This window comes from Leptonotus elevatus, chromosome 19 (assembly GCF_054856555.1).
Source record: "Leptonotus elevatus isolate MCC_2025b chromosome 19, RoL_Lele_1.0, whole genome shotgun sequence".
NCBI classification, from domain to species: domain Eukaryota; kingdom Metazoa; phylum Chordata; class Actinopteri; order Syngnathiformes; family Syngnathidae; genus Leptonotus; species Leptonotus elevatus.
Window position 1 is genome coordinate 10,688,130 of NC_141257.1, and position 15,976 is coordinate 10,704,105.

The window sequence follows — 15,976 nt, forward strand, 5'->3', positions numbered from 1 at the left end:
CTCGGCAGACTGCCACTCTACCACCCGAGCTATGCCACACCTACTGTTTGTTAACATCCAAAAGGAGATCAAAAACATTGTTTTTGGTCTTGCAGGTACGAAATTCCAGCTGAGACGAGCGATATGTTAACACCTGTTTCCCAAACTGAAGTTGTGGGTTTGTTCCTCAACCCTTGACTTTTTTTTTTATTGAGTCAAAAACTCTACTTCCATTATTCATTTAGAATTTCTGAGTGAAGAATCTTTAATAGGTTTGTCATGGGTGAAGAAAATTCTCTCGCACACACTAAAAATACGTTGAGTAAAATTGACTCTGAATAGTGTACATTTTACAGTTTAGAGTGGGACCAAATATACCCACTCTGCTTAGAGTAAAATTTACTCTACAGAATTTACTGTGAGTCGGCTTTTCTTGACATTTTGTCTTTCTTTCTAGCAGGTACACAAACAAAGTGACCTGATATGCAGCCATTTTACACTATCTTAGCCAATCAACAGCAGGGGGCTTCTTGGCTATACTTTCCCTCTTGCACACCCTTGCCAAAAACAATGTGGGGTGATAGCATGCAAGAAAAATGCAGATTCATGAATAAGTAAGTAAAAAAAAAAAATCCACCTTTTTGTGCTGACCACACATTGCAGATAAGTGAAATGCGCTGAATAATAATGGCACATTTGCCCACCGTCACCAGAATCAATGTTTAGTAGTGAAAAAAGTAGATAGTGGAAGGTGCAAGTCAATTGCAGGAATGGATGTCGTTTAACTCCTCCAAACACACACACACACATTGACTAGAAGTCTATCTAATTTCTGTTCAAATCAATTCACAGACCACCTAAGGGAGAAGCATGCGTTTGTTAGACATTTAAGTTTAAGGCATGTTTAATGGGGACCGAGAAATTCAATAGATTTTGTTTTTCTTTCCGGAAAGTCAACATGGAAATATTAGCATAAGCTATATTCTCCTGAAGGAGCTGTTTGTTTGTTTTTAAATTAAAAAAAATAGGCTATATGAATGAAAAATGAAAAATAACATTAGAATTTGACTACTTTCTATATTATTCTTAACTTGAAAATGAAAACGTGCACAGCAGGCTAAATCTTAGCAAACTGCTAAAAAATATATATATATATTATGATTATCATGATTATTATTTTACACCGCCACTTCCTAAAAGTAATCAAGTCACGTACACAGAGTCCGCTCCAGACCGGCGAAGCGTCGCCCAGCTGCGGCTTGTGCTCCCCTCGAACCCAGCTGATGCCCACCGCTCCTAGCACCATGCTCGCCACGCCCAGGCCCACCTCCACCACGGACAGGAGGAGAAGGCTCCACAGGATCTTGCGGCTGGAGCACATCCCGCCCGGGGCATCTCTCCGCCTCGGTTGCCGGGAGCGCGACGTGCTGGGCACTACATCCGTGGAGAGGATCCAAACAAGTTGGTTCGAGTTGCTTAAAAGTAACGCAGAGACGTGTCAAGTGTAGGGAAAAGTGCCACGAGGAAGATTAAGATGAGGAGCGCCACTTGATGGAAGTAGTGATGCAATAACGACGAGACGTCCACGCTACTTCAAGCTCCACTGCACACGCGCACACTACGAAGAGGCGCGTGCACGCGAGTGCACATGCACGGCGGGAATGAATCCGCGTTGATTATTATCTACATTTATGCAGGTGCATCTCCGTAAGTTTTCATAAATGTTATTTTTTCAGTAGTAAAACTGAACAAGAAAACTTATTTATTCATTAAACACATTTCTATACTAAAAACAAATAATATTAATTAAAATAGCGAGTATTCAGTGTGCAGATGTACATTACTGTTCCCTCAAAATAACCCAACACAGCCATTAATGTCTGCCTGGCAACAAAAGCGAGCACACCTCTAAGTGAAACTACAAACTGGGTGAAATTTGCCGTTTTTCCTCCACAGTGTCATGCAACTCATATGCTACAAGTTCTCAGGTGTGCATAGGAAGCAGGTGTGTAAACTTGGCATCTTCACTTCCACACTCTCATATTGGTCACTGCAGGTTCAATCTGGCATCTCATGGCAAAGAACTCTCTGATGACCTTTTTGTTGCTTTAATATTAAGATGGCCCAACACCCTGGAATTGTCCTTAAATGCCACAAAATGCCTCCAAAGTCCTGACTAAATATTTATATACATTTAATTTAAATGAAAAAAGGATACATTGTTCAGATAATGTAAATACATTTAAAAAATAAATAAATACATTCCAAACAGGATTGTGGCAATCTGTGAGTCACCAAATGACCCCCACTGCATTTGTGTTTGCTTTTGCAACCATGAGTGATGAAAGGGGAAAAAAACTCCCAATGATTGCAAGCTTTCCCCGAGTAATCACACTTATAGCCACATATACCTCGAGTCTCCAATCAATGCACGGAGACATTGGAGTTTGCGCTATTTTTTTATCGCGCCACTGCATGCTGGCTTTTTAACTGATCAATCAACTACAGTATTGATTAACTTGAGGGTAAAAGCAGCTCGTACAGAAAGATAGAGCGGCGTGTTTTACTGTATACTGACTCATGGAATGTGTGTTTGTATGTAGTGCTCTGCATAACTATCCTTGAAGTCAACGACTTCTACTGGCTATACAAATGAGGAAAATAAACGTTATAACCCACAAGACTACATAAATTCATCTTAACAAATTTTAATATATAATAGAGAGTCAGTTCCTTTCAAACAAGGAGGTATCAAGAGTGCAAAAGCATTCGAAGCCCCGCCCGAAGGCAGCAAGTTACCGAGTGCGGAAATTGAAGCTACTGTATATAAACTTCCTTGCAGTTAAGTGGATAAAGAAAGGAGTTAGCAGGAGGTGCCAGGGACTCTATCGCTATCCCATGAGGCCCATTATTAGCTTCCCCGTTGCCATCCGACTGCCAATGTGGCTCACAATCATTAGGAGACTGGTTTGTAATAGCTGCAGAAGGACAGTGAAAATCTGTCATCATTCCCACAAGAGCAGAGGAGGGAAATGAAGCAAAGAGGCCGTAGGCCACTCGAAGATTGACTTTGTTTCTATTACATCAGCGCAGGTGTGACACCAAGTCAGACTGCTGTGCTGTTGTGTGACTGTTTACCTGATGACCCATGAAGCCCCCATGATAGCTACTGAACTAGTATTTTCATATTGTCTTTTGACTGGCTGGCAAATTCACACATTGATCATTTTTTTAAATTGTGGGAGGTAGAGTTCAACTTCAATAGAATTAAACAAAGCTGGACAGCTGTTTCACGTGTAAACAAAGAAAGGTAATTAAAGACCCCTTACTGTGGCTGAATTTGTCTATGTTTAATTTATTTTATTTAAAAAAAAATGCTTTAAAATTATATGGGCAGCATTTGAATTTGCATAATTATATTTTTGTCAATTTTTGACTTCCATGCACTTATTCAAAAATAAAAATAAAAATCACCTTTTCCACCAGTTACTCAGCACTTGAGTAGATTTCTGTTGTTTTTAGGGATACTTCACTCATTGAGCCAAGTTCAGCAGTAAAAAGTTACTATTTTTGTCCAGAATTAATTTGATAACTTTATTGTTATTATTATTATTACAAATAAATTAATAGCTTTTAAAAGAGATTTTTCCATTTGCTGTCGACTTAAGATGACATCACCTGTGCTGAGGAAATAGTAACGACCAATCACGGCTCAAACTGAGTCATGCACAGGTGATGTCATCTTCAGTCGTTAGCAAGTGGCAAAATTAGTTTGAATTGTTCATGAAAAATAATGAAGTTATCACATTAATTATAGACAAAATATCATCATACTGTTGAAAATGGCTCAATTAGTCAAGTAAGTATCCCTTCCAATTATTATTTCTTAACACAATCCTACTTTTACTCAAGTAATAACAGTACTGTTTACTTTTTTTGAGTAATAGCATTCTAAAGTAACAGTACTTTAAAATATTCATTTGGCCACAGCTAGTTAGCAATTCCCATCTTGATTCCAGATACTGTACAAGCGTACAGCTGAAGCAAACAACCGTAAAGCTGGCTCCAAAGTCGCAAAATCCACACCTGCGTCATCGTTTGCCTTGTCTCAAAATCGTACACGATGACAAGGGTCCTCCCAGTGGACGCTTACAGACACAACGTGGCTGAGGGAGCATTACAGTAGAAATCAATGTGATGCCTTACATTACAGTATGGCCACACGTCCTGAGGTCGTTTGTCAAAGTAAAGGTGCTTGTTAGCTGTATACTTTAAAAGTCAAAGGTGCTGTCTAATGACGCTGCAGTCGCTCTGGGTGTTCTTGTGCACTCGATAGGGCTATTATTAAAGGCCTTGGTGTAGCACTAAGGGAACAATATGGATTTACCACGCATATGATCCCAGATGGCAATGGGGAGAGGCGGAGCACATATTTCTGTAAAATATGAATGAAGCAGGAAAATCCACTCATTTTTATCCATCTCTCTCTTACCAATCACAGCTCAGCATCACATGACCAAACTCAAACTCAGCCGTGATCGGTCGTTACCTGAGCCCTGAGCAACTGTGATGTAATTTCCAGTCAAAATGGCTGCCTCCGTAGATTAATTTAAAAAAAAAAACATGGGGATTTTGATGCTTAGTTCATATTCCAGAAACGTAATATTAATCAGAATGTCGTGTTTACAATAATGGGTCAGTATATAGGCCATATTATTGTTAAGAACATTTGAGACTTGACATCTCTCAGGATATGTCTATTACTGTGGTTCTAGCATGATTTGATTTAGACTTCCATTATATTATAATGAAACCATTTTCTAATATTTTGGTCACCTTTTAACTCCTAAATCAATCCAAATCTTATGTATGAAAAGTGAATTTTGTTGCTATAACAACACTTTCTTGAGTCTCGAATAGCTGAATTGCATTAAAAAAAAAATTTTTTTTAAAAGATGTTCCCATATTTTGTGTTGTCATGGTCAAAATATCCACATTGTGTTTGGGATCTATTTCCTGTATTTCCCGAGTTGTATCATTCAGCATTTGAGTCACATCTGCTGCGTTGGCTAGCTGCTCTGCAGAGTAAACAGAGTTCTTATAAAGTATTAAACACATCACAGCAGGAACCACACACACACACACACACTTCTGTCGACAGTCCCAGTGCCGAGTCAGTGGCCTCTAAATTTCCTCTCATCTCAGTGAAATTGGATCTGTGCCTCCATCCTGTGTGAGAAGCTCGAACATTAAACCTCCTCATGCTCAGCCTCCCTCTGAGGATGAAAGGACAACGTAAGCCAGAGGCCGGGTATAGCATGATTCGGTCCTATTGGAGGCTGCCATGCATATTAAACATAAAGATGACCAATATCACCTCCTTCAACCTTTTCTCAAAATCTGTGAAACCTATAACTTTTTGATTCTTCTGTCAGCATGTCAGTCAGGTAGAAGCGAGAATTTTAAGTGTATGTATTGACAAACTAGGCCACTGGAGGGCGCCATATCATAGTGTGAGTCACGCAGACTCCAGATTGACAGCAGCATTTGAATAGCGGCTGAAATAAATCTAGAATCAGATGATCTAATTACGTTTTATTTTAGACGCGCTAGCCTACCCACGAGGACAGGGGTCTGAAATATGCGGCTCTGGAGCCAGATGTGGCTCTTTAGTTCCTCTCTTGTGGTTCCCTGTGGACCTCTTAAAAAATATATAATAATAGAAAAAACATTTTTTTTAAACATATTTATTTGTATATTTTAGATAAAATATTAATTAAATGAATTCATGATTAAATACAAAAAAAGAATAATTAAATATAAAAAAATGTCAGGGTACAAATTTTCAAGTTGTCAGAAAAACTTTTTAAAATATCGAAAAATGTCCACAAAGTGACCATAAAATGTCCCAGAAGGGAAGAAGAAAAGCAAAAAAATTACAATAAAAATGTCCACAAATTGCTGAAAAAATACAAAAAGTTGATAGATAAAATAAAGGCAGAACAAAAGAGTGACAGAAATTTACCATACGTCCAAAAGATTTACCAACAATGTCAGTAAGTTGACAAAGGCAGAAAAGTCTAAACATGTATGTAAAATTAAATATGCAAAATTAAAATATATATATAAATAAATAAAAAACGGAAGACGAAGGGGAGAAGAAAATTAATCTTAAAGTATTATCCTTTCATTTAATAATTATTAAGCACACATGACTCAAGACTTGCTCATCCACGTTTGTTTGACGCTGTCAAATGGTCAGGACCGTCGGGTGTTGATTTAACAACCAAGTATGCTAATTATTGTGGTTGTAGTTTGCAGTGGTGTTCAATTATACAGTAGTATCTCTGATATTGTCTAAATTTATCATATTTTCCAAAGTATTATACTTTTAAAATAAATTATTAATAAAAAAAAATGTAAATCATAATAATATCAGACCTATTTTCATTTGTTTTTGTAAAAAAACAACAACAACAACTACAGACTTTCAAACTTGAGGTGACATAATGCTGCAAAGCTCCCCCAAGAATCTTAATCTTGTTATACGAGCAACACACTCACTGCTCAGTTGATAGAATGTGCGTGTTTCCAACGTGTGAAACAGTCACCTCCACGTTATCATTCACTTCCTCATATGACTTAGCCTTACCACGCGAGAAGCTTACTGAATGACACACATAACCAGAATAACCAGAAAGAAAACCCCCAGCCTTCCCATCGGACGCCGCCGTGGTCCAAAGTCCACTTTAGCAGCTGTGTGTGTGTGTGTTTGTGTGTTTATAAGGACAAAAGGAAGGACGGTAGAGAACCACATGGATCTTTTCAAGTCTACTACAGAGAGTCACTTTCTGATGAATGATGACATAGTGCTGAATGACGCATAGGAGTGTGGGAGAGCCACACACCAGCAACCATACTTGGACAAATAAATCCTCACACGCACACACACGTACAGTTGTAAAAGTGACGCAATAGCTTACTGCTCCTTTTGTTCCCTGGAGTTTAAGTGACTGATTTGGATCCCAGTCTACTGTAAAGCAAACAGTGGAGCCAAAGACGCATAAATTACTAGTATGTACGCCACACCCTATACACGCCAGTGTTGTCAGATTCTTTTTTTCACCACAAAGTAATGATACAAAGTTTATTCTGGGACCTTTGTGCAAGCAGTTCCCATGAGAGCCTGCGGATGATCATATATGTTGCCCCTTTTTTTTTTTTTTTATACAATATTTTGTGTACTCATCATCTTTTGCTTTTTCTAATTCCACAATACTCACTACATTCTTGCTTATCTTTCCCAACGTTTCATTGAAAGTTCTTACTGTCTCTGATATCAGCTTGCTACAAAGTGATCTTCTATTCTGCTTACGGGAAGGGAAGAGATGAGCAGGAATTTGAAAAAGAAACCGAAAGCATTCTCGAGTGAATTCAAGTACTTTTTGGATGACGACCGAATGTGTTTATAGAGATCATTTTGGAAGAAAGTGGTACTTGATGTAAAACGTTTGAGGACCCTTGTTTAGTTTTTTGTTGTTGTTGGGTTTTTTTGGGGGTGGGGGGTGGGGTGGGGGGGTTGGGGTTATGTAACAGACTCTACTGTCCAGTTTCTATTGGCAAAAGTCACTCAGTAATGTTCAGAGGTGCCAAATCCAGGTCCAGAAAGTAAAAACCCTGCCATAGTTTGGGTGCTAGTTAGTTAGCTAGCTCCTTAGCTAGCTCCCATGGTGCTCGTTTACCTGCTAGTGTGCTACCTACCTGCTAGGGAGCTCATGACTAATACGGCACCAATGTAGTCATCCTTTTTCCAGTCATGTACTAATTAACAAGTTGTACATTTACCAGAGGTGGCAAATCCAGGTCCACAAAATAAAAAAACCTGCCACAGTTTGGTATTAGCCCTTAGCTAGCTAGCTAGCTCCCTAGCAGGCGAGCATCATGGGCTAGCTAGCACACTAGCAGGTAAACGAGCATCATTGGGAGCTAGCTAAGGAGCTAGCTAGCTAAGGGCTAATATCAAACTGTGGAAGGTTTTTTACTTTCTGGACCTGGATTTGCCACCTCTGGTAATGTTACAACTTGTTACTTTTGAGTGTTGGAGATTTCAACAGGATTGCCTGGTTATGTTACACAAGCACACCAAATCATAGTGTGTACACTATTTGAGTGTGTACAAGACAAGAGCAAACCACCAACCACGTGATGGTTACTCCACCGCGGTGTAGTCCAAAATTCCGATTACAGACATTTAGGCTCCAGGACCACAAACTGGTGACCTTTCTTTCTCATATTGAGGTTGGCACGGAGCCGCGCAGCTCTGTTTGGCCTTGACAGAATTACACCTCACAGCAGCTGGCACCCAGGATGTGGCTGAGAAACTCAGGGACTCTCCAAGACTCCCTGGTGAGTGCAAGTGGGCATGAAGATCGAGGGCATTGAATGAGAAATTCTGTCCTTTCATTTCATTCTGAAGAGTTCAAGGATCCCCCCCCCCCCCCCCCGCGAATTTGACATCACTGTTGGTTTTAATGTGAGGTAATATTTACATGTTAATAAAAATTCAAACGTGAGTAAATAGCCACATAAAAACTATTGCAGTGAAGCACTAAACAGCTGAAAATAAGCTTGAGTAAAATGCTATAATAATATAGTCATTAAATTTTGGTGAAGATTTAGATTTTATTTAATAAGCCTTTTCAAGTACCCCAAAATATAAATATTTATTTGTATGAAATCCCAAGATCAGAATACAATACAATGGTGCCTTGAGACCAAAGTTTCAACTGAGTAATATTTGATTACGCTTAAAATATTTTCCCATTGAAATGGATGGAAATTTCACGAATACTTTCCAGCCTTCCTTCAAAAAACAACAAAAACATTTTGGAAAGTGTTCATTTGAATGAGGAAAAACATAATTCCATGAAATTGCACTTAAAGTGGAAGTCAATCTTGACAATAATATGTTCTATGCAGTCCCACTAGTCTAAATACGGCATTCTGGTTAATATTGTGTTAGTGGAATAAGTGTTAAGCAGTCAAATCTAGCAGTTGTTATCCATATCAGAAGGCGGCCATTTTGCCACTTGCTGTCAAGTGAAAATGACAACGTAGTTGCTCAGGTCTCAGGTAACAAGCAATCACAGCTCAGCTTCAGAAAACAGGTGAGCTGTGATTGGTCGTTGCCTGAGCCCTGACGAACTGTAATGTCATCTTCAGTCGACAGCAAGTGGCAAAATGGCCGCCCCCTGAGATGGATAAAGACGGCTGGATTTTGCTTCATAATTCATATTCCACAAATGTAATATTATTCAGAATGTCATGTTTAGACTAGTGAGGTCGCATTTAACATATTATTGTCAAGAAATGTTTAAGGTTGACTTCCGCTTTAATAAGAGCATACCGTAATGACAAAATTAGAATCAAAGCTGCTTCTGGTGTGCCCGCTTTGACCGCATATGGGCAGTATAACACAGAAAGACCCGACTAACTGTTCAATGAGTCATCTCACCTTCTATCAGCTCATCAGTACAGCACTAACATGTTTTTCGTCGCAGAGGATAAAAAATACATGACTGTGAGAACTGTTATATATGTATTGTGGTATATGGACGGATGGATGGATGGACTTCTGTGTTGTCATAAAGTGTAAATCTGGCCGTAGCTACTGTTTCTATATCTATACATATGTCCATCCATCCATTTTAAATAATCCTGTTTAGCTGTCTATATACAGTATCGATACAGAATACATGTAATTTGTACTAAAAAATGTAAAATATATTTTAAAAATTGTTTTGCTAATTTTTGTCCTCTACTCTTGAATACTGTGATAGCCTGGAGTTAAAAATGCTGATATTCAAACTTGTATTTAGCCCTCCCTTGTCTGAACACCACGTGTGCAAAAATCCGGTTTTATAATCGGCATAGGGAAATTACATTTCCTCAGGGCTAAAAGTTTGTTACAACAACAACAAAAATCCACTGGTCACTGTGGTAGTGGAGCAGATAAAAGTCACGCTCGCGGCCGCATGAGGTGCAGGATTCCGTCTATGTTTTTGCATTCGGCCACGACACCACAGGCGGCGAAAACAAAATGTCAGCAGTGACATGACAGCAATGATGGGGTTTTCCTCGGTTGTGTGCACAGGGCGGATGTTTTTGGACGCTTAAATGATCGTTCTCAACCGCTAAGCCGCAAACAAAGTATTCAATTATGTTCCTCTCGTCCAGGCAAGTACGTTTCAAATCATCTTCACATCCTTCCATCCGACCACGGAATGAGCAAGTGAAATAATAATGTATCATATTCGTGTATTAACCTTGACACTTGACTGATGAGGTAACATCCGCAAGTTCAAGGTATTGTGGTTTTAATGTGGAAAAGCACTTGTACAAACAGCAGCCTTGTTAAGGTAGGGGGTGTATTTAAGTGGATGATAACTCTTGGGCTTTGCAACTATTGGATGCGGTATTTATTTTACTGGGGTTTTAATGTAGGTGAAGAGGAACAAGGGTGCGACAAATCAAAATTTTAAAGGAACAAGTGGACACATTTTATGAGCATTAATGCAGAACTAAAGCGCAATAACATCCTGAGGTATTTATGATATATTTTATCAGTTGCTAGGAATTAGCAATAAAGTTGATGCTTTTTCGCTTTTCCCCCAGCAGCTGTGGATTTATTGCGCATACATTCTACTTCATGGTATGCCATCAGTTTTTGCTCTCTTTTCTAACACAAGCAATAAATTAATCTGTATAAAAATAAACAAGATCAAATGTATTATATATAAATGTTTTTGGTCTTATAAGTTAGGCCAGGGGTGCTGAATACGTTGATTGTAAAGGTAGTATTGGTAGATAACATGAAACAAACAAAAAAATTCATTCAATAAGTTGAGCTGTGCCGGTGGACCCGATTTTTAGCTCACTGGTAGTGCTCTGCGCTCACACACCGGAGACATGCTTCTAAAAAAAAAAATACAAACTACAAAAACTTAATTTACTTTATCTAACTTCAATTTGAGTTTTTAACTTACTAAACACTTGACTTGCAGTCTTTCAAGTGATCATTATGACGTCTTCATAAAATTCTACCAAACGAGCGTGGCGTGAAGTCAAAAATCAGATTACAACAATAAAAACTAATTTGTGGCTTTATCATTTCAACTATTCATGTTTCATGAAACTTTGATATGGAAACGTGGACTGCACATCTTGAGCACTGCACTTATCAACACACAACAACATGACTGAATAAAATATACATAACCGAGTTGAAGCAAAGGCTGTTTTTTTGCTTTGAAAATGCAGCCTTTACGATTTAAAAATTGTATTCTATCACATTGTGATGTCAATTGACCCTAGTTATATTTCGTATTCCCCAATTTCATTGATTTTTTTAAATCAATAAATTGACATTTAAACTAATTAAAGGGTTAACAATGTGAAAACCGCAAAGCTGTCTAGGAGTAAAAAGATTTTCAAGTAAATTTTCAAGCTGAGAAAAGATGAAAAAAAAACAATCAGCTCCATTGCATGAACATTGACAATAGCCAGTCTAACCATTTGGAAAGTCCTGAAAAAGAAAAAAAACACAGGTGTAATATGTAACAGGCAGGTCAACCATGGAAATGAACAGCCGCTGACAACAGAAACATTTTGAGAGCTTTACAGAAAGACCCTAAAACACCTGTTAGGGACATTAGCGGCAACACACAAGAGGCCCTCATTTGCAAGAATTGTGGAATTTTCCCAAACAGTACAGAGACAAATTAGACTAATGAGTCAAACACCTTTACCACAGTGACGGAAAATGTAACATATGGAGACAGAAAAGATCTGCTAATGACCCCAAAACGCACATGTTCAAGTTTTGATGTCAAACACTAATGTTATGAGTCCACATAAAAAAAGAATGAGTCTCGCAGGGGAGTGTATATAAATTCAGATGGCAAGTAAAGGATGTCAGTGTGGAAACAAAGACTTTAGGCGCTTATTTCTGTTTACAATGCAGAGCTATGAGCTGCTAGATTAGTGGTCATGGGCATCACTGAATTCCATTCCTGAATTCCTCGCAATTGTGCATTGACACATTTTTTCACTAAAGAGAACTTTTGCAATCCTTCCCCAACAATTTTCCAGAGCTCATTCATTCATGATACACCCCATTTTATCCTGTTTATTTGAATACGTCCAAAGACATGAAAAATAATAATTATTAAACTTTTTTTTTTAAGTGGATCTTTTCATGTTCTTCATTAAGATGAAATAATTTGGTATTGTGAGATTTGGTTTCACGTTCCCACTGACATTTAAAATAGTGAAGTGACTATAGGCTGTTCATACATGAGACAATGTCCCTGTGTATGCACAACAAAGGAATTGCTAATGCAACCTTGAAAAAAAAATTCTAAATGCATGCAGACTCACATTTAAAGCAGTTTGTCATGTTTGAATACTTAAACAATTGATATTGTGGTTTGAATGTTTACATCGTAATAGATGTGTGTGGCTTTGAGTCAGAGCCAAAAATGGTCAATGGTTACGTTTTTATTAAGTATTGAATATCTTTATAAATGCCAGAATATGACATGAGATTGTGACAAAAGCACTACTTTAATTAAACTTCTCAACTCAATCCAACGTAGACGCTAGACTCGAGAGACAAATATGTTAGCTTAGCGCAAGCTAGCTAGTACGACAGACACGGCGTGGATAGATGACACACATGGATTTAAAACTTTGCATTCTTACCCATTGGCAATTGTACGGCAAGGGATCCTCCTGTTTAAAGTAAGTTATTTTAAAGTTGGGGGGGTAAACCTTTCCATAAATTAACGCGGCTGCGTTAGCGTGTTGGTCGCATACAGCCTTGGTACATTTAGACATGTTTTCAAAAGTCCTATATAACTCCATTAACCACTAGATTTGTCCTTTTTTATTATTGTTATGTGTGTGTTTTGGCAAAAAGTTATAACTAGGTAATCTCTTGAAATGTCCTCTGTACTTGACACTTCATGACAAACTCTCACTATGCTCACATGGGCAGGCTGCTGTGGCTTTATGCATGGATGGGAATCCCTGCTTTACTCCCATCTAACCTCTAACCTCAACTTTGTCCTCCCATCAGCGTATCGAGATCGCGGTTGAAAAGAGCGTGGGAGATAGTTCAGAGAGAAAATCATTGAGGGGAGTCAACTTTGAAGCGGGGAGATGGAAAGAGAAGGTGGGCAGGTGCTAGCTGGGGAGAAGTGCTACAAATGTGGATGCTAACTGATGTTTGTGTGCGTGCGTGTACTGAGTGTGCGCGACGAGAGAATGATGAGACCAGACCAGCGTGAGGGAAAGCTTAGCCGACTGCTAACACAAACAAATGGGGGGAGAGGACCAAAAAAGGGGGGGGGGGGGGGTGGGGCGTGGGCTCGAAAGATGGAGGCAGGATATATTGGTAGAAGAGTGTTTAGTGTCATGATTATGACAAGGATCTACCTCCGACATACTGATGCTGACCAGTATTGACAAGGTCAGGGGTGTGTTTACACAAGAGTCCATTATCAAGTTTCCATATTTTGACCACCCTAACGAGGGAAGACAAACATGATCCGGCTGGAGACGTTTATGAGAAGGGCTTGGAATCTGGATTTTACAGATGGTTTACACACTGTTCATTTGAACTGAAAATCGGTCGTTGAGATGACAATTCTGACAGTTATCGGGCCGATATGCCGCCTTATTGCGTGGTATCAGTACTCGCGACAGAGGTCGATACTGGTATTGCCCTCTTGCGGCCGTTTACCTAGAATTTAGAAGAATAGAAAATTATCAATTTCATGTAATTTTACGCAAAAATACTATATTGGGATATACAGGGGCGTGCAAAAGTGGGTATACAGTTACAAAAAGAGAAAACACGTACAATACTTAAAAATATATGTATTTTCTAGAAAATGTTATGTATCAAAAGTAATAGTGGTATCGGTACTTTGTATCGGTAAATACTCAAGAGTTGAGTACTAGTACTGCTATCGGTCTGTGTGGGAAAAAACAGTATTAAACATACCCTAACTGTCAGACTTATACCGAACACAACTTTATACTGTGTTGTTGAATTTGTAAACTGCCCTTTTAAGTACAGAACGTAATATATTTGCCACAGAAAGCATTATTTCCATTGTCCAACTTACATAAATTGAATTGTACGCCAACAAAATATGATCAACAAAAGGTTCGGGATAAGAAGAAAGCCAACGAGTGTTTCTTAACAACGTGACATCCCCAACTGCTGACCCTCCACGCAAAGTGCAGCATTATCACTTGTTTATGCATTTTGAGAAGGCTTGTCGTCAAACTGCCAAATAAAACATTCCCATTTTCACTCAAGTAAACGCAGCACGGTGTGCGTTTGCATCATTACCATAATTGAGGGTGACTGCGCCGGGTAGCAAGAATGGCACCACCCCCACCTTCAAATTCCTCTTTGACAAATTATGCTAATGAATGAATGAGGACATCGCGGGCCCAGCTCCAGGCTTGTGAACAACCGATTGGGTCAAACAGATCAGATAAGAGACCCGTGTGAGTGTGTGCGCTTTACCGCTGCATATCGATCGGAACTGTTGGCACGCTCACAATCGCAATTTGGGCAGCCAGCCAATCACAACATGACTCTTTTATCTGGGAGACACGCATCCGATCATACCAAAGATGGCGGACTCGGGATTGTGTCTTTTGTCGGCGCACAGCTGCTGTTCTCCTGCTTGTTTAGGACATTTTTGGCCCCCGCTCAGGAGAGCGGCCAGCGAAGGTTACTCCATGTCATTGGAATCCGCGCACAATGGACAAAAAAAAAAACAACAACGTTCCTCCTACTACTTTAGCACCAGCATGTGAACCCCTTGACGAGAGCGCAGCTTTGATTGACCCCCACTACGCCGTGCTGGATCCCCAACATCCACACACATCCTCAAACACACACACAGGAGCGCTTGCTCCGCTTTAAATGGCTCCCAGAAGAAGCAATATAAACACGAGTGTTCAATTTGAGGTCATAGTTCAACTGCAGTGCACCGCATTGCTCCTGTACACTCCCCTGTTGTGTTAAACATGGATAATCCATTATAAGATATTCTAACCTAACATGTGTTTTATAAACTATGTTTTCTGCTCATTGTGTTTAAAATAGCAGTTGTTCCCGCTAACCTGTCTATGGAATTTCAATTTTGTATACGTTAGCATTAAGCTAGTGGAATTTCATTCCATGAAATTGTACATTTTGGTGTTTAAATACACAATGTGCAATTCTCATTTGTTTGATGTGTTAGTTTTAGAGTAATCTTTAACTTGAAGTGACAAAAAAGCTTGAAGCAAGCACACTTGGCCACTTTTTTTGTAGGAAAGTGCTAGTGAAAGCATGAACAAGTGCAAAAGAAAACAATACAATTGAATTTTAAAACATTTAAATGTATTCAAAGCATGTGAGAGGGGTAAAACCGTAAAACTATCATTTGGAGGGGAAAAAAAGGTTATAATTGTGCTGCAAGCCAAATTTTTTAGGACAAGCCTCAGATACACCACAGCTCGAGTAAAGTGAACAAATTGAGCAAATAAGGTACTCTAATGTCCTTGCAAGTGGGCAAGGAGAGCCCCAGCACCAATACACTTTCAGTCAAACACTTGCTAGCAGATATAGGCCATGCCATTCACTAAGCCACACCCCTTAAAGGCACACATACAACACTAGTTGTTCTTATAAATTTCGGGAAAACATACGGCCAGCATGCTAGCTAAAACTTTCAAATAAAAAAAAAATCTTTAAAAATAATAAAAAATTGAGTGATATTAAAGTCCATTTTCCAGCCCTTTTATGATTGTTTACTAGGGATGAACAAGCCATGCCTGTTTTCTCAAAGTTCTCCCTTTGTTTACAAGCGGTGCATTCGTAGTTTTCGAAGTACGCGTGACGTCACGACGTAATGACCGAAACTGATTT

At 39.0% G+C, this 15,976-nt stretch overlaps 1 protein-coding gene across 1 annotated transcript in view; it reads right to left on the minus strand.

The window, feature by feature from the left end:
* The window catches only part of tmem196 (transmembrane protein 196), a 59,256-nt gene that overhangs the window by 2,959 nt on the left and 40,321 nt on the right, over window positions 1-15,976 (minus strand). Inside the window, exon 15 of the mRNA XM_086061971.1 lies at window positions 1,196-1,413. Within this exon, the coding sequence (XP_085918097.1) occupies window positions 1,196-1,360 (165 nt within the window). The 5' untranslated portion in view covers window positions 1,361-1,413. The remainder of the gene's footprint in view (window positions 1-1,195; window positions 1,414-15,976) is intronic.